Raw genomic sequence first — 19,382 nt, 5'->3', positions numbered from 1 at the left:
CAGGACAACAGTTTTCAGCTGTTTGCAAATGGGTTTTCTAATGATCAATTAGCCTTTTAAAATGATAAACTTGGATTAGCTAACACAACGTGCCATTGGAACACAGGAGTGATGGTTGCTGATAATGGGCCTCTGTACGCCTATGTAGATATTCCATTAAAAAATCTGCCATTTCCAGCTACAATAGTCATTTACAACATTAACAATGTCTACACTGTATTTCTGATCAATTTGATGTTATTTTAATGGACAAAAAATGTGCTTTCCTTTCAAAAACAATGACATTTCTAAGTGACCCCAACTTTTGAACGGTGGTGTATGTACATTTTAACTCTATTTATTCCTAATTTCTTTCTAAGTTTTCTTGAAAGAACAATCAGAGATTATAGATTGTAGTTTCCCAGTAGTCATTACCAGTTGGAGGGGCGTTCAAGGGGATTTTTCCCCAGTCCTGTGCAGGTATTTACAAATTGACAAAATGTTATGAACGCAGCATAATTCTTCATTTACTATTTAGCCTTTGCTACTACCAACCCCTTACAGTTACACCCTAATTTACATGGACTGTTGGGGGATTCCCAAACCTAGCTTAATGCCTGAAAAGCAGCCTTAAACTCAAGATGTTGAAGAATTGCTCTTGTAGGCTCAACATAAAGCAACTATAGCCATATGTTAATGTGAATGCATTCAATTACCATAATTATTAAGTGCTTGGTGATCCATAACACACATAGGCCTGCTGTAATAACCTATAGACGGGTGTTTAGAAACAACATTGAGTGACAGAGATTCCTCACAGATGTCGTATGAAATGACTATGTAATTCTATGGATTCCTACTTGTTGCATGATATATCATCATTAAATAGATAGGATGGAAACAATTCTGTCGATCTGAAAACACGGTTTTAATTTGGACCAGAATATTTAATTGAGACAGAATGACACAGGCAGAGAGACAAAGAGATAGCTGCACATCTGCATGCCATTTCAGCTAGATTAATTTGGTGCAAAGTTCATAAAATGTTTAAACAATAGAAATAGATTTTTAAGATTCCTCTGGTAAGTTTTATTCACAAAACACACATATACATTTCAATGTTTAACACAATCAAAACAGTAATTGATGTCATACTATTACTTCTGTTTTGTTTACCTCTTTGATATGTTTTTGTTTTTGTTGCAGAAGATGAATTGTGTGTTTGTCACGTAGAGCAGTTTAAACCAATTCCAGTACCCCCAATTGTAGCCCTGGATAAAGCACCCTTATCAATTTGTCAACTTATCAGCAAGCCCTCTATGAGTTGATCAGGTGTGTTTCTCCGAGGCTACAACACAAATGTGTGCTGTTGGGGGTACAGGAGGACTGGAGTTGGGAAACACTGATGTGGAGTGCACATTCTTTTCTACAATTAGGCTGAGAGCTTTTGAGTTTGAGCTTTTGTTATGTCATTCATGTTCTATTCCAGAAGTCAACTCCTTATAGTGTTCTATTCTACAATTCTAGTATGCTTAAGGTTTGAATTAGCTTCCCTTTGGGATGTCATCAGTTGAATGTTCAATAAAAGACGTGTCATGGTGTCACAGTACCATACAAGTGGATGGAGATCTGTACTTCTTCATTGAGAGTTGAGGTCTGTGAATCTGAGATCGTTCCTCTAGAAACAGAGCGTTCATTTTAGCTAACCAAAGGCACCGGGTGGGAAGAGTTTGCACATTGGAAATCATTTCATTATTCCTAAAGTTAAAAACTGCCCAAACGGTGCACAGGGCTATGAAGCACCTACAACTGGGAGGGCAGTGTTAAGGTATTGGCATGGATGTCCAAATCTCCCGCCCTTCATCCGGTCAGAGCGGGTTAAGGTTTCAGCCACGTTTCAGGTCGGCCATGGCAGCCAGAGCAGCATTCCACCCTGGAGACCCCATCACTCCACCACCTTAGGAGAAACACACACACTAATACATTGGCATTTTAGTCATTTAGCAGACGCTCTTATCCAGAGCGACTTACAGTAGAGTGCATTTTCTTTTTTTTCGTACTGGTCCACATGCAAGAATGAATGCACACGCACACGCACACGCACACACACACACACACACACACACACACACACACACACACAGATATAGGATCTTAATTTAATCACTGTTTGTTTGCTGAGAATTTGCAAACTTGTACTGTATTTGAGTTTTAAAAAGGCTTCCAAAGTTTTTAATTTCCATTTTGACATTTCAGCCATGATTTGCCCAACGAAAAATGTATCAACCCCTACAAAAATATCCATTAATTATAATCCACATAATAATTCACAGTTCCTGTTGCTGCAGGATTATTTTCCCACTGTAGCAAACTGGCTCAAATGAAGATCCTACATCGGTACACACACACACACAAGGATGACTAGGAGCTGGCATCGGATAGAATTCCAATAAACCATTTACGACCAATCACAAACCTGGATGGGAGCCACTGCCACAAAGATAAAGCCCTTTGATTGGTGAACGGTAGTCTGAAAGGGAGGGTAGAGGTCGAGCGAGGTAGAGCTGATCCAATGACATTGCTCCGTGGAAGATATTCTGTGGAGGATAAAATACCACACTACATAAATCTAAGTCCAATTTTCCCTCTTCTCCCTGAAGTGCGCTCTCGTTCAATTCCCTGCAATGATCTAAAAGCTTTGGATTGGTGTGAGCATGGGCTAGGGGGAGTTTCCACCCTCTTAGCCATCAAAGTAGAATAGGGGAGGTCAGTAAGGGTAAGGTTTAGGGCATAACTTTGCTAACCCCACTTCTCATTTAGGCATGACTAAGAAGACAGGGGCTTTGACTCACTCATCATGTCTCTATGGTCATTCGAGAGAATGGGAAGAACAGGACTGAGTGAAATAAGGAGAAATGGAATTGAGTCCGTGAATGAGTAGATGAGAACATAGTCAAGCTGGTAATACTCTTGGGACTTACTAACTGCACTAGTCTTAGACTTAAGTCTTTAAACTGCACTTTCAGAGTCCATTCATCGGCTATGTGAAAGCAGCAGTGTAAAAGTGCACAGTAGTTTAAGCATGCAAAATGAGCCATGAACCAGAAACACTTACACAAATACCGCAGACCCAAGTGGTTGAACTACTTTGAATATCAGATATGAACTTTGATTCTGACGGCCAGTATCATGGTAACTGTTGGCGTAACCATAAACCGTTCAATGCCGTTTGTTAGCACACATACACACTCTCTCTGACGAAAGGAAAGCAGGAAGAAGAGAGACGCTCCTATATAAATCACTTCCTGGTTCAGAGCCTGTGGTTTGGTGCTGTGCAAATCAGAACTTTGAATAAATACATGCTACTTTCCAGTGGAACACTATCTAATCTACTACTAGCTATTAGAAAATTGACTTGAAATATTGAAATGTACGTACATTGTGGCTGTGAACCGTCACACACACTGCACACATAGACATTTTCACACACACAAGCACACACACATACCCCTCCAGTTAGGCCAAATATCCTCTCCAGGTCGGGGGGAGTCAGGACGTCTTTGCCAACAATGGAGGATTTGAACCCAGGGGCATACTGCTCAATCCAGCTAAATACTACACAGATACACAGGCACACGGAGACCTAAGTCAGTTTCATATAAGTTCAATAATGCCTGTGATGAGCAGTAGAATGTTATACAAAATCTTCTGAGGATGACGACTTTCTGCGTGGTTGACAATATTTCTGTTACTAGCATCAGTGACAACTGCTCTAAGAGTGTTTCCACGTGTGTGTGTGCGTGTGTGTGTGCGTGTGCGTTCTAACCTGAGTCTGCAAAGGCCTCTCTGTCCTGGTCTGTCCACGCTCTCCCTCCCACCAGACTATATGGCGTAAACTGGGTGAACAGTAACACCACATGACTACCAGGGGGAGCCAGAGTTGGGTCCAACACCGATGGAATGGTCATCTCGATCATGGGCCTGTAGGGGAGAGAAAAGGAAGAATGTGAGTGTGTTTGTGTGTGTGTGTGTGGTATGTGAACCTGTATGCACTTGTGTGGGTCCCTGGATGTGTGTGTGTCCGTACGTGCGTGTCTGTGAGTGTGTTTACCTGGACGAGGGCCGTCCCTCCATGCAGTTTTCGTAGGCTGTCTGTAACACCTCCACACTCTCACAGTTGAGGTGGATAGAACACTGGTGGTGTGGGCCAGGCTTGCCGTCTGGTGTGGGGGCCGCTAAAAAGTTAGGAAGCTTATCCACTGCCACTGTTAGGAAGAATGGGTCCAAATTATTTGTAATTATGTTCCTGCCCACCAACCATCCAATCCAGAAAAAAACGGCCCACGGCTGAATCTAGTTGATGATCCCTTATCTAGAGGAAGTTTCAAGGCGGATTGCATGAATTCTCCGATTGCGCCATCTGGGTTATTGGATGTGTCCTAAGGAATCCTAGAAAACATTAGATTTTCACGCATGCTGCGACTTTGTATGTCTAGCAGTGAATCCATCACCCCGTTTTTCCTGAGTAGACAATCCATGTTGGAATCATGGATTTTTACCTTGGCTGTGAGTGCCTTGTTCTCTCTTTGGAGAGTGGGAATTTCACTCTGGATAAACTCCAAACTGCCCCTCAGCCCTGCTACCTCCTCACACAACTTTTCCAGTGTTGCATGGATTCCAGCCAGAGCACTAGCCTCTACTTCAACAGTAAGTAAATTGTCCGTGTCTGTAGATTAATCTGTTTTTCTTTATTTTGTCGGGTTAGAGTTCTTTTGCGAGGTAGTCGGATCTTTCCATGATGGAGTATGTTGTTCCTCCATAGTGTAAAGCTGTTGGTATTCGTCAATTTTCCTTAGGATCTCCTTAGTATCCAGGTTGGCTCTTTACTGCAACCAGTTGTTTTTCAAAAGTTTTTCAACAGTGCGTCTTTCCCACAACGACGACCGCTGTCTGTAGTACAGCCACCTAGCACTGTTGTTTGGTTAGCGGTGGTTCCTAGTTGTTTAAAGCTAAACATGTTGCGGAATCCACGCGGTTTTGTTTTAATCAAAAATAACAAACAGGGTGTTTTCCAGCATACAGTGTTCAGATGCGCACTCTGATGACGTGTGACGACAATGAGGCGCATGTTGATTTTGTTCACCCACTCCAGATGCGATCAGGACACTCAGGTTAAAAAATCTAAATTAACTCTGAACCAACTATATTAATTTGGGGACAGGTCGAAACATTCATGGCAATTTAGCTAGCTACCTTGCTGTTGCTAGATAATTTGTCCTGGGATATAAACATTGGGTTGTTATTTTACCTGAAATGCACAAGGTCCTCTACTCTGACAATTAATCCAGAAGAAGAGACTTGCTTGGGCCAAGAAACACGAGCAATGGACATTAGACAAGTGGAAATCTGTCCTTTGGTCTGATGAGTCCGAATTTGAGATTTTTGGTTCTAACCTCCATGTCTTTGTGAGGCACAGAGTAGGTGAACGGATGATCTTCACATGTGTGGTTCCCACTGTGAAGCATGGAGGAGGAGGTGTGATGGTGCTTTGCTGGTGACACTGTCTGTGATTTATTTAGAATTCAAGGCACACTTAACCAGCATGGCTACCACAGCATTCTGCAGTGATAGGCCATCCCATCTGGTTTGCGCTTTGTGGGACTATCATTATTTTTCAAATGGACAATGACCCAAAACACACCTCCAGGCTGTGTAATGGCTATCTGACCAAGGAGAGTGATGGAGTGCTGCATCCGATGACCTGGCCTCCACAATCACCCGACCTCAACCCAATTGAGATGGTTTGGAATGTGTTGGACCAAAGAGTGAAGGAAAAGCAGCCAAAAAGTGCTCAGCATATGTGAGAACTCCTTCAAGACTATTGTAAAAGCATTCCCCATGAAGCTGGTTGAGAAAATGCCAAGAGTGTGCAAAGCTGTCATCTAGGCAAAGGGTGGCTACTTTGAAGAATCTAAAAGAGAAAATATATTTGATTTGTTTAACACTTTTTTGGTTACTACATGATTACATATGTATAATTTCATAGTTTTGTCTTTATATTATTCTAAAATGTAAAACATTTTAAAAATAAAGAAAAACGCCTGAATGAGTAGGCGTGTCCAAACTTTTGACAGGTACTGCGTGTGCGTGTGTGTATATATATATAAAGTATACAGTTCCAGTTGTACCAAGGATAATTTAGCTATTTGATTTTGAATTTTAAGGCCCCTAAAGGTATAACATTTTTTGCATTACTGCTATTAGCCAATAGAAACACATTGAATAACAGATTCACTACATAGAACAAAAGATAGTCCCCCCAAAAATCTAAAGGAAGTTTGTTCTGAAGTGTCTGTCCTATATCTGAGAGATCTAAGAAAGAGCAGGAAACTATTTTTATTTTATTTTTTACATGTAAAGTGTTGGTCCCATGTTTCATGAGCTGAAGTAAAAGATCCCCAAAAATTTCCATATTCACAAAAAGCTTTTTTCTCTCAAATTTTGTGCAGAAATTTGTTTACATCCCTAAAAGGTGGGCATTTATACTTTGTTAAGATAATCCATCCACCTGACAGGTGTGGCATATCATGAAGCGGATTGAACAGCATGATCATTACACAGGTGGACTTTGTGATGGGGACAATAAAAGGCCACTCTAGAATGTGCAGTTTTGTCACACAACACAATGCCACAGATGTCTCAAGTTTTGAGGGAGCGTGCAATTGACATGCTGACTGCAGGAATGTCCACCAGAGCTGTTGCCAGATAATTTAATGTTAATTTCTCTACCATAAGCCGCCTCCCAATTTCGTTTTAGGGAATTTTTCAGTCCGTCCAAACGGCCTCACAACCGCAGACTACCTGTAACTGTGCCAGCCCAGGACCTCCACATCCGGCTTCTTCACCTGACAGATCTTCTAAGACCAGCCACCCATACAGCTGATGAAACTTTGTGAGAAGACCTATTTGGTCTCATGGTCTGACAAACACCACTCTAGCTCTGCCAACTTTCACCGCAGATGCAGAAGGGCGGTGGATTGAGACACAGCCCATGCAAAAAAACATATCTCTAGTTTAATCAGACAAATTCTATTGGCGATTTAGTTTTATTATGTTAATTCGATTTCCGCTTGGCTGCAGAAATTGTATGCTAAGGGTTTCTTAAAGTAAGTACTTTAAGTACAGTAAGTACTTGAAGAAAGGTAGTTAAACAACACAAAAGAAAAGTATGAGGTAGATATGATAAGGGTCGTACCATTAATCTTAGTGACAGGGGAGGTGTAGTCTATCTGATCTACAGCTTTGATGAATGCTGGAGAAAGAGCACTCTGTGAGAAGCAAAACAGAGGGGTTAGGGTTAAGGTAAGAGGACACAAACACGATATTACACTTCTGAGTACAATATTTTTTGAACAATTATTGTTGTCTTCCTGAATGTAATGTATATAGACTATTGTCTCTTCAATAGCCTACTTTTTCAAGTATTCAGACCCCTTGACTTTCTCCACATTTTGTTATGTTACAGCCTTATTCTAAAATGGATTAATAAAAAAGAAATCCTCAGCAAACTACACACAATACCCCATAATGACAAAGTGAAAACAGTTTTTTAAAATTTTGCACAAATTTATGAAAAAAAAACTACCAGATACCTTACTTACATAAGTATTCAGACCCTTTGAGGCTCGAAATTGAGCTCAGGTGCATCCTGTTTCCATTGATCATCCTTGAGATGTTTATACAACTTCATTGGAGTCCACCTGTGGTAAATTCAATTGATTGGACATGATTTGGAAAGGCACACACCTGTCTATATAAGGGCCCACAGTTGACAGTGCATGTCTGAGCAAAACCAAGCCATGAGGTCAAAGGAATTGTCCGTAGAGGTCCAAGATGAGGCCCAGATCTGGGGAAGGGTACCAAAACATTTCTGCAGAAATAAAGGTCCCCAATAAAACAGTGGCCTCCGTAATTAATAAATGGAAGAAGTTTGGATCCACCAAGACTCTTCCTAGAGCTGGCCGCCTGGCCAAACTGAGCAATCGGGGGAGAAGGGCCTTGGTCAGGGAGGTGACCATGAACCGGATGGTCACTCTGACAGACCTGTAGTTCCTCTGTGGAGATGGGAGTACCTTCCAGAAGGACAACCATCTCTGCAGCACTCCACCAATCAGGCCTTTATGGTAGAGTGGCCAGACGGAAGCCACTTCTCAGTAAAAGGCACATGACAGCCCGCTTGGAGTTTGCCAAAAAAGCACCTAAAAGACTCTCAGACCATGAGAAACAACATTCTCTGGTCTGATGAAACCAAGATTGAATTCTTTGGCCTGAATGCCAAGAGTCATGTCTAGAGGAAACATGGCACCATCCCTACGTTGAAGCATGGTGGTGACAGCATCATGCTGTGGGGATGTTTTTCAGCGGTAGGTGCTGGGAGACTAGTCAGGATCGAGGCAAAGATGAACGGAGCAAATTACAGAGACATCCTTGATGAAAACCTACTCCAGAGCGCTTAGGACCTCAGACTGGGGTGAAGGTTCAACTTCCTACAGGACAACAGCCCTAAGCACACATCCAAGACAACGCAGGAAGTCTCTGAATATCCTTGAGTGGCCCAGCCAGAGCCCGGACTTGAACCCAATCGATCATCTCCGTAGAGTCCTGAAAATAGCTGTACAGCAACGCTCCCCATCCAACCTGACAGAACTTGAGAGGATCTGCAGAGAAGAATGGGAGAAGCTCCCCAAATACAGGTGTGCCAAGCTTGTAGCATCATACCCAAGAAGACTCGAGGCTGTAATCGCTGCCAAAGGTGCTTCACCAAAGTACTAAGTAAAGGGTCTGAATACTTATGTAAATGTGATATTTCAGTTGTTTTTTTTTTATACATTTGCAAACATTTCTTAAAACCTGCTTTGTTTTGTCATTGTGGGGTTTTGTGTGTAGATTGATTAGGATTTTTTTGGTTGAATAAGGCTGTAACCTAACAAAATTTGGGAAAAGTCAAGGGGTCTGAATACTTTCTGAAGGCACTGTTAATGAGCTATGGAATTTTGAGCTTGTTCTCCAACAGGATAGTCTCACATTGCCAGTCTCACATTCAATCTGACTGGAGATTAAAGTTCATCACCAGTCTTGAGGTGTGTTAAGATGTGAAAGTGTGTTACCTGTAAAATGCATTACCTGAGGAGTGAGTGTTTTAAAGGTGACGTAGGGTGTAGCGTTGGACAGTACCACTCTGCTGTAGATCTCTGTGCCATCCTTCAGGACCACCCCCTTGGCACTGCCATCTGACCCTACCAAGACCTGATGCACATCCTGTAACCCATATGCATGCACACCCACACACAGATATCACACAAGAACACATTATATTACCCATTAGCTATTAAATTCAAAAAGGTTGAGTTACCAACTAGGGAACCACTAGATAACCACTCCTGGGGAAATTAAATCTGTCCTATATGGCTGTATGTATGTTTATTCACTGTATTATAATCAGCTGGACCATTACAGTTTAACATGAACTGAAAACACTATGGAATAGAACAAATGAACGAAAGCCTATCCAGCCAGCTGACCTGTTCAGTAAAGATGTCTGCTCCGTGGGAGCGGGCAGAGCTAGCGATGGCCTTGGACACCCCTCCCATGCCCCCCTCCACATAACCCCACGCTCCCTTCTCCTTCTCCAGCTCCCCCATCACATGATGAAGGAGGACATACCTGCGGGGGGAGATACAAAGGGGGAAACTGTATTGTCAAAAACATATATACAATATAATGTTCTATTCAATTCTGAGAGGGGTGTGTGTGTGTGTGTGTGTGTGTGTGTGTGTGTGTGTGTGTGTGTGTGTGTGTGTGTGTGTGTGTGTCTCACCCACTGCCAGGGCTGTTAGGGCTGGTCATAGCTCCTATCACAGCATCTGTAGCCAGTGTGGCTTTAAGAGGCTCAGATTCAAACCAACGGTTCAGGATCTGAGAATTAAAAATAAATAGTATAGATATTCAGCAAGACACAGAAGACGCTGGAAAGCTTTACAACATGGACGCAACTGGAATCAGATGAGGAAGGGTTAGACAGCAACGCCAATATCCTAATTCAATATTGTAGCTATATGTACATACATACACATACAGTTGAAGTCTGAAGTGTACATACACCTTAGCCAAATACATTTAAACTCAGTTTTTCACAATTCCTGACATTTAATCAGAGTAAAAATTCCCTGTCTTAGGTCAGTTATGATCACCACTTTATTTTAAGAATGTGAAATGTCAGAATAAAAGTAGAGAGAATGATTTCTTTCAGCTTTTATTTCTTTCATCACATTCCCAGTGGGTCAGAAGTTTACATACACTCAATTAGTATTTGGTAGCATTGCCTTTAAATTGTTTAACTTGGGTCAAACGTTTCAGGTAGCCTTCCACAAGCTTCCCACAATAAGTTGGGTGAAGTTTGGCCCATTCCTCCTGACAGAACTGGTGTAACTTACTCAGGTTTGTAGGCCTCCTTGCTCGCACACGCTTTTTCAGTTCTGACCACACATTTTCTATAGGATTAAGGTCAGGGCTTTGTGATGGCCACTCCAATACCTTGACTTTGTTGTCCTTAAGCCATTTTGCCATAACTTTGGAAGTATGCTTAGGGTTATTGTCCATTTGGAAGACCCATTTGCGACCAAGCTTTAACTTCCTGACTGATGTCTTGAGATGTTGCTTCAATATATCCACATCATTTTCCTACCTCATGATGCCATCTATTTTGTGAAGTGCACCAGTCCCTCCTGCAGCAAAGCACCCCCACAACATGATGCTGCCACCCCCGTGCTTCACAGTTGGGATGGTGTTCTTCGGCTTGTAAGATTCCCCCTTTTTCCTCCAAACATAACGATGGTCATTATGGCCAAACAGTTCTATTTTTGTTTCATCAGACCAGAGGACATTTCTCCAAAAAGTACGATCTTTGTCCCAATGTGCAGTTGCAAACCGTAGTCTGGCTTTTTTATGGCGGTTTTGGAGCAGTGGCTTCTTCCTTGCTGAGCGGTCTTTCATGTTATGTCGATATAGGACTCGTTTTACTGTGGATACAGATACTTTTGTACCTGTTTTCTCCAGCATCTTCACGACGTCCTTTGCTGTTGTTCTGGGATTGATTTGCACTTTTCGCACCAAAGTACGTTCATCTCTAGGAGACAGAACGCGTCTCCTTCCTGAGCGGTAAGACGGCTGCATGGTCCCATGGTGTTTATACTTGCGTACTATTGTTTGTCCAGATGCACGTGGTACCTTCAGGCATTTGGAAATTGCTCCCAAGGATGACCCAGACTTGTGGAGATCTACACATTTTTTTCTGAGATCTTGGCTAATTTCTTTTGATTTTCCCATAATGTCAAGCAAAGAGGCACTGAGTTTGAAGGTAAGCCTTGAAATACATCCACAGGTACACCTCCAATTGACTCAAATTATGTCAATTAGCCTATCGAAAGCTTCTAAAGCCATGACATAATTTTCTAGAATTTTCCAAGCCGTTTAAAGGCACAGTCAACTTAGTGTATGTAAACTTCTGACCCACTGGAATTGTGATAGTGAATTATAAGTGAAATAATATGGCTGTAAACAATTGTTGGAAAAATGACTTGTGTCATGCACAAAGTAGATGTCCTAACAGACTTGCCAAAACTATAGTTTGTTAACAAGAAATTTGTGGAGTGGTTGAAAAACGAGTTTTAATGACTCCAACCTAAGTGTATGTAAACTTCCGACTTCAACTGTGTGTGTGTGTGTATTTATATATATATATATATATATATATATATATATATACATATATATACATATATAGACAGTTCTGACTCAAACCATTGGTTTAGGGTCTGAGAAACAGAGTAGAACGTACAGATATTAATATAACTACTGTTCCCTGGAGGAGGGAACTAGGTATAACATATTCACAGGAAGAAAACTGAAATCACACCCAACGGTCCAATGGATACCGAGCGTGCCCTCGGAAGCCCCGCCTTCCTAGCTATAATACCGGGGCTCGCATTAATTCCCTCAATTCAGTACTGCTCTTCAGTGAGCTCAAATCACCTGAAGGTGCGGGCCCAAAATATGTTATACCTCGTTCCCTCCTTTAGGGAACAGTAGTTATATTCATAAATGTATGCTCCATTTCAGTCAGTCACTCGGTATAACATACTATGAGGATATGCAGTACAAGCACGCCCCAATCCGGCTTAGAGGGTACCAAACTAGGAGGCCCACGGCAACCAAGCACACACAAGTTCCACCAGCTCCAAAAATGGGTTACAGAAACCACATTTTTCCCTAATACTTTTCTGAGAAGCCTGAAATGGCAGAGCCCCATATAGGGAACCAGAACCTGCTGCAACTTGGCTATGTGCACTGACACGCTGCCACTGCAGCTCAAGTCCATTGAACTGACGGTTCCAAGAACAATACTTACCTTGCGAGCCTGAAATGTCAGAACTTGTACAAGGAACCGTATGTCCAAAACAATGCATGTATACAATCACAGAATACATATCTGCGGTCGTGGGTGCCAAACTGTCTAGTGTGCCAGAGACAATAGATCCCGACAACACAGAACCTTCCACGGGTCCCTTGCCCAACAGGTGGATGATCTCCGGGAACCAGGGTTGTCTGGGCCAACGGGGAGCCACCAGAATCAACAACAGACCCTCCTGACTGACCTTCTCCACAGTGGCCTGAATCAGGTCCACCGGAGGAAACGCATAGAGCAGGGCCTGAGGCCACTGATACACCAAAGCATCTGTTCCCAATGGAGCGTCCAGATCCCTCATTGAGAAGAACAGATGACAATGCAGGTTTTCTTGAGTAAAGATCTACGTCGGCCCTGCCGAACCCGTCCCATATAGGGCTATGGCGGTCAAAAAAATGTGTCATGCAAATAACAGGTGAGTGTCCATAAGGCTAGAGGGGGATCTAAGCTTTACCTAAAATAAATGTACAGTGGGGAGAAGAAGTATTTGATACACTGCCGATTTTGCAGGTTTTCCTACTTACAAAGCATGTAGAGGTCTGTAATTTTTATCATAGGTACACTTCAACTGTGAGAGACGGAATCTAAAACAAAAATCCAGAAAATCACATTGTATGATTTTTAAGTAATTAATTTGCATTTTATTGCATGACATAAGTATTTGATACATCAGAAAAGCAGAACTTAATATTTGGTACAGAAACCTTTGTTTGCAATTACAGAGATCATATGTTTCCTGTAGTTCTTGACCAGGTTTGCACACACTGCAGCAGGGATTTTGGCCCACTCCTCCATACAGACCTTCTCCAGATCCTTCAGGTTTTGGGGCTGTCGCTGGGCAATACAGACTTTCAGCTCCCTCCAAAGATTTTCTATTGGGTTCAGGTCTGGAGACTGGCTAGGCCACTCCAGGACCTTGAGATGCTTCTTACGGAGCCACTCCTTAGTTGCCCTGGCTATGTGTTTCGGGTTGTTGTCATGCTGGAAGAACCAGCCACAACCCATCTTCAATGCTCTTACTGAGGGAAGGAGGTTGTTGGCCAAGATCTCGCGATACATGGCCCCATCCATCCTCCCCTCAATACGGTGCAGTCGTCCTGTCCCCTTTGCAGAAAAGCATCCCCAAAGAATGATGTTTCCACCTCCATGCTTCACGGTTGGGATGGTGTTCTTGGGGTTGTACTCATCCTTCTTCTTCCTCCAAACACAGCGAGTGGAGTTTAGACCAAAAAGCTCTATTTTTGTCTCATCGGACCACATGACCTTCTCCCATTCCTTCTCTGGATCATCCAGATGGTCATTGGCAAACTTCAGACGGGGCTGGACATGCGCTGGCTTGAGCAGGGGGACCTTGCGTGCGCTGCAGGATTTTAATCCATGACGGCGTAGTGTGTTACTAATGGTTTTCTTTAATACTGTGGTCCCAGCTCTCTTCAGGTCATTGACCAGGTCCTGCCGTGTAGTTCTGGGCTGATCCCTCACCTTCCTCATGATCATTGATGCCCCACGAGGTGAGATCTTGCATGGAGCCCCAGACCGAGGGTGATTGACCGTCATCTTGAACTTCTTCCATTTTCTAATAATTGCGCCAACAGTTGTTGCCTTCTCACCAAGCTGCTTGCCTATTGTCCTGTAGCCCATCCCAGCCTTGTGCAGGTCTACAATTTTATCCCTGATGTCCTTACACAGCTCTCTGGTCTTGGCCATTGTGGAGAGGTTGGAGTCTGTTTGATTGAGTGTGTGGACAGGTGTCTTTTATACAGTTAACGAATACTTGTTCTCCCCACTGTAATTAAATTGCCAACATTATATAGCCTAATGAACCGTCTCCTGCCTATACGTAAATAAATAAAATAATTCTAAATAGGCTACTAAAGCATGATTTGGCCACAGATAATATTTCGATTATTTTAAAAAAGTAAGGTTTGTGGATTGTTTAAAATCAATTGCCTATAGCCAGAAGGAAAGTTAGCTCTTGCAATTTGGGCAGATTATTGCTGAGTTGCGAAAAAAAAAAAGTAGAGGCTAAGCCAGGCATATCGCAATATTTCAAAATACAATGTGGGAAAACATAGTTTGGAAAGCAAATGGTGGTGCTGTAAAGAGAAAACAATGAAAATACTCATGTCTATTAGTTATCAAAATTCTCAATTTAATTGAGCGAACAAAAAGTATAGCCTATCTTATTGCCACCGGCGGAGAGCATCTGCAATATGCACGCTGCACATATTCACTATTTATTATTGTTGGGTCAGTGATACTTAAAAGTTTGTTTTTGGACAATAATTTCCTCCTCCAGTTTAGATGGATATCATATTCTATTAGTATCCCCCCTTCTCGTAGGCCTATTATTTGGACAACGTCGTTTTTATGTATCTTTTTGTCACCGTCAGCAGTAGGCTACCATATAATTTGTTCTATAAAACATATTCTGCTAATGTCTCCAGTCATATAAAGTGTAGTAGAATTGCATGAAATGTGTTTATAAAAGGCCACATTTTTCCCATGCAAAGAAAGAAGAAATGTATCTGATATAGCCTGCTCTATGCTACATGAGCTCAGCCATGCATTGAACATTTTCTTTTTGTTGCAAACAGTGATTGAGTTATAGTATTAGCCTAAATTATGACTATCCAATCTACTCATCACATTAGGAATAATAGGCAATCTTACATAAATGCGATTATGCATGTAATTCTTTATTATAAAGGTGCTTTATTATTAGTATTTTTTGTTGTATTTTAGCCCCTTTTTCTCCCCAATTTCGATCTTGTCTGCAACTCCGCATTTGGCTCGGGAGGTGAAGGTCGAGTCATGTGTCCTCCAAAACATTACCCACCAAACTGAGCTTCTTTAACACCCGCCCGCTTAACCCGGAGGCCAGCCATACCAATGTGTCGGAGGAATCACTGTTCAACTGACAACTGAGATCAGCCTGCAGGTTCCCGGCCCACCACAAGTAGTCGCTAGAGCGCGATGAGCCAAGTAAAGCACCCCCGCCCAAACCCTCCCCTAACCCGGATGACGCTGGGCCAATTGTGCGCTGCCCGATCATGACACAGCCCGGGATCGAACCCGGGTCTGTAATGATGCCTCTAGCACTGCGAAGCAGTGCTTTAGACCGCTGCACCACTTAGGAAGCCATAAAGGTGCATTTTTATGGTGAAAATTATCTTCTACAGACTTGAAACTCACTCGTCGACAATGTATGCCAGTTAGGCTACACCGGTTGTAAAGCGGATTAATGTGCTTAATCTTAAGAATTGACTAGGCAGGTAGCCTAGTGGTTAAGAGCATTGGACCAGTAACTGAAAGGTTGCTGGTTCAAATCCCCAGCTGACTAGGTGAAACATCTGTTGATTTGCCCTTGAGCAAGACACTTAACCTCAGTTTCTCTGGATAAGAGCATCTGTTAAATGATGAAAATGAAATAAATACCACAGCATGGGAAAGCTAGGATCCTCTTTTAAATAGTGTCCAGTCAAAACTCTGTTTACACACGCGATTGCGCAATGACTGAGTTTATAAGAACACATTTCACTAGGCTCTGTAGGCTATGTGCTCTCTAACCTCTAACCATGTTACAGGGGGTCTTAGGCTTATACGCTACGTTTGGAGTTATTTGGCCACTTTAATTGTGATACAAACCTTATCAAAACATATAGGCCTATGGGATAGGCTACACGATGTGTGTGACTATGATTTGGGGAAAAAATCGCCCCAAAAAAGGCATGTGCTGTTTCTTGCCTTACTGCACAAGCTGGGCATCACTCACAAGTGATAATACCATCATTCACAAGTGATAATTGTTATGTCTGTACAGTAGAACAGTCATGCGAGATGTTATTGTTACAGTGGTTGACCCTAGGGTTACGTTACACCCCACGTTCTGTATTGTTCAGTTGACGTTATGACTAAACAAGTACAGTTAGCTCTAACACCTGTGGTTGTTTCTAACCTTCAAGCTCAACATTTGGCTACTAGGATGGCTGAATTTTCCCTACCACCACCCTCTCCCTTCCTCGCTCTGCCTGGTGAGCCCCCGGTTCCATGGACTCAATGGATTCCATCTTTTGAAACGTACATTACTGCACTGGGCTTACAAGACGTGAGTGATGCTAGGCTAAAATAACTGCTGTTACACTGCCTAGGAGCAGAGGGACAGTGTGAGAGACACTTCTCTACACCCCAAAGTGCCCTTCTCCATTGGTTTCTGTTCCGACGGCACCATCAGCTGCCTGGTGAGTCTGTACACCAGTGTGTGGCAAATCTACGGGGCTTAGCTAGCTTGTGTAAATTTGGGGCACTGCAGGAGGAAATGGTACATGACCAACTTATCGAGCATACAAACAACAAGAAAGTACGTGAAAGACTGTTACTTGAACCTGATGATTTGTCACCGGCAAAGGCACTCCAGTTAGCTTTCCAAGTGGAGTCCACTGCAGAATCTGCTGCAAAGCCAGCCTCCCCTCTCCAGCCTCTTGCTCTCACTGACACGGACCGCTCTGCTCAGACCCTATACACGCAGACGCCCCACCCTCAAGTGGAGAGACCCCCATCATACAACCTCTACGCTGTGTCCCACTGGCCCTGCATGCAGACATCGATGCCGAGCTCCGGTGCCAGCTAGAGGAAGACATCATCGAGGCTATTGATGCATCCCCCTGGATCGCAAACCTGGTGGTGTTAAAAAAGAGATCATTCCACCTGTGTGGACCTTAGAGTAGCAAATATGGCCATCATCCCAGACAAATACCCCCTGCAGAAGAGTTCACTGCCCTGTTCTACAGCTACAGGGATACCTACAGGTGCTGCTACACCGAAGCAGCCACAACCTCATAGCGTTCATCACCCACTTAGGGGTCTTCCGCTACAAGCGCATGGCATTTGGATACAGCTCTGCCCCCAGCTGCTTCCAAAAGATCTTGATGTCTTTCTACTCGGGGATCCCAGCGGTGGCCATCTACCCTGATGATATCGTTGTTCACAGGCCTACCATCAGCAGACGACCCCACTCTCTCCAAGCTGGTGACCTTCATCACACAGGGCTGGCCCAATAAAGTGCCAGAGGAGCTGTCGTAATACTTCAGGGTCTGAGAGGAGCTGTCCTGCTGGAACGGCATCTGAAAAGTTTGTCAATTGCGTGACACGTTCTTCCTTCAGGCCAGCTAAAGAGCTGAGAAATTAGGAAATTAATGCGACCCCTGGTATTATAGCCAGGAAGGTGGAGCTTCCGAGGGCAAACTCTGCTGCAAAGCCAGCCTCCCCTCTCCAGCCTCTTGCTCTCACTGACACGGACCGCTCTGCTCAGACCCTATACACGCAGACGCCCCACCCTCAAGTGGAGAGACCCCCATCATACAACCTCTACGCTGTGTCCCACTGGCCCTGCATGCAGACATCGATGCCGAGCTCCGGTGCCAGCTAGAGGAAGACATCATCGAGGCTATTGATGCATCCCCCTGGATCGCAAACCTGGTGGTGTTAAAAAAGAGATCATTCCACCTGTGTGGACCTTAGAGTAGCAAATATGGCCATCATCCCAGACAAATACCCCCTGCAGAAGAGTTCACTGCCCTGTTCTACAGCTACAGGGATACCTACAGGTGCTGCTACACCGAAGCAGCCACAACCTCATAGCGTTCATCACCCACTTAGGGGTCTTCCGCTACAAGCGCATGGCATTTGGATACAGCTCTGCCCCCAGCTGCTTCCAAAAGATCTTGATGTCTTTCTACTCGGGGATCCCAGCGGTGGCCATCTACCCTGATGATATCGTTGTTCACAGGCCTACCATCAGCAGACGACCCCACTCTCTCCAAGCTGGTGACCTTCATCACACAGGGCTGGCCCAATAAAGTGCCAGAGGAGCTGTCGTAATACTTCAGGGTCTGAGAGGAGCTGTCCTGCTGGAACGGCATCTGAAAAGTTTGTCAATTGCGTGACACGTTCTTCCTTCAGGCCAGCTAAAGAGCTGAGAAATTAGGAAATTAATGCGACCCCTGGTATTATAGCCAGGAAGGTGGAGCTTCCGAGGGCAAACTCTGCATCCATTGGCCCGTTGGGCATGATTTCAGTTTACTTCAGGTGAATATGATTGGTCGTTGACTCCCCATAGTATATACTGAAAGGGAACACAGGAGTTACACAGCAGAAATTCAGTCTGAATGGACCCATGCCTGTTAAGTAAGGTGGTACTGGAGAGTGTGAGTAGGCCAACTCACATCATTCTACTAATCATAGTCTAAATGGAAGCGATGATAAGTGAAAGAAACAAAGTGATATAGGTGGTCTATCAACCTTCATTATTGGTGCAGTTACGATCTCATAGAAGTCTGGAATGTTCTTGCCCAGTTTCAGGCCTGTAAACACACAACAGAACAGGTGAATATTATTATGTAATATATTGAAAAATAAAAAACAGATGTATTGTATTATAAATAATACAGTAGTTATTTAACATTTCAGCTGTGTTTATTCACCCTACAAACGTGTAGGAAAACAACTTAGTACCACATTGGACAAGGGGCAAGGCACTCCTCAGTGCTGCCATCCTCCTCCTCAGGGCCCCGCCGGTTAACCCTGCGATGTCTACTGGGGGCGAGTCCAGGAGGGGATGGATGGCCGCCGCTAACTTATCCAGGTGGGTTATAAACTCTGGGTACGCCTAGAGTAGGGCAGAGGGGTAGGAGGGGAAAGGGAGAGGCAAAGAGGGAGAATGGGAGAGGGAAAGGGAGAGGCACAGAAAGAGTTACTGTTAATTACATAACAAGGAGAGGGGAAAACAATCACTACTCCCCTCCATTTCCTCCTTTTACTGTAGCCTACTGAGTACTAGCTAAGAGAGCTAAGTGAGCTAACATCAACAATAAACAGCATC

The 19,382-nt window shown here is 43.5% G+C and overlaps 1 protein-coding gene across 2 annotated transcripts in view; it reads right to left on the bottom strand.

Moving 5' to 3' along the window:
• Nucleotides 1–1,040: 1,040 nt before the first annotated feature.
• Nucleotides 1,041–19,382, bottom strand: part of pyroxd2 (pyridine nucleotide-disulphide oxidoreductase domain 2) — a 30,278-nt gene continuing 11,936 nt past the window's right edge. For both annotated transcript variants that reach the window (XM_071393602.1, XM_071393603.1), the window contains 11 exons: nt 19,016–19,169; nt 18,803–18,864; nt 9,857–9,954; nt 9,561–9,702; nt 9,163–9,297; nt 7,235–7,307; nt 4,091–4,244; nt 3,806–3,960; nt 3,488–3,594; nt 2,456–2,576; nt 1,041–1,936 (listed from right to left, as the gene is read on the bottom strand). In XM_071393602.1, the coding sequence (XP_071249703.1) occupies nt 1,866–1,936; nt 2,456–2,576; nt 3,488–3,594; nt 3,806–3,960; nt 4,091–4,244; nt 7,235–7,307; nt 9,163–9,297; nt 9,561–9,702; nt 9,857–9,954; nt 18,803–18,864; nt 19,016–19,169 (1,272 nt within the window). In that variant the 3' untranslated portion in view covers nt 1,041–1,865. The remainder of the gene's footprint in view (nt 1,937–2,455; nt 2,577–3,487; nt 3,595–3,805; nt 3,961–4,090; nt 4,245–7,234; nt 7,308–9,162; nt 9,298–9,560; nt 9,703–9,856; nt 9,955–18,802; nt 18,865–19,015; nt 19,170–19,382) is intronic.

This window comes from Salvelinus alpinus, chromosome 3 (genome assembly GCF_045679555.1).
Source record: "Salvelinus alpinus chromosome 3, SLU_Salpinus.1, whole genome shotgun sequence".
NCBI classification, from domain to species: domain Eukaryota; kingdom Metazoa; phylum Chordata; class Actinopteri; order Salmoniformes; family Salmonidae; genus Salvelinus; species Salvelinus alpinus.
This window is presented reverse-complemented; position numbering and strand designations above follow the sequence as displayed.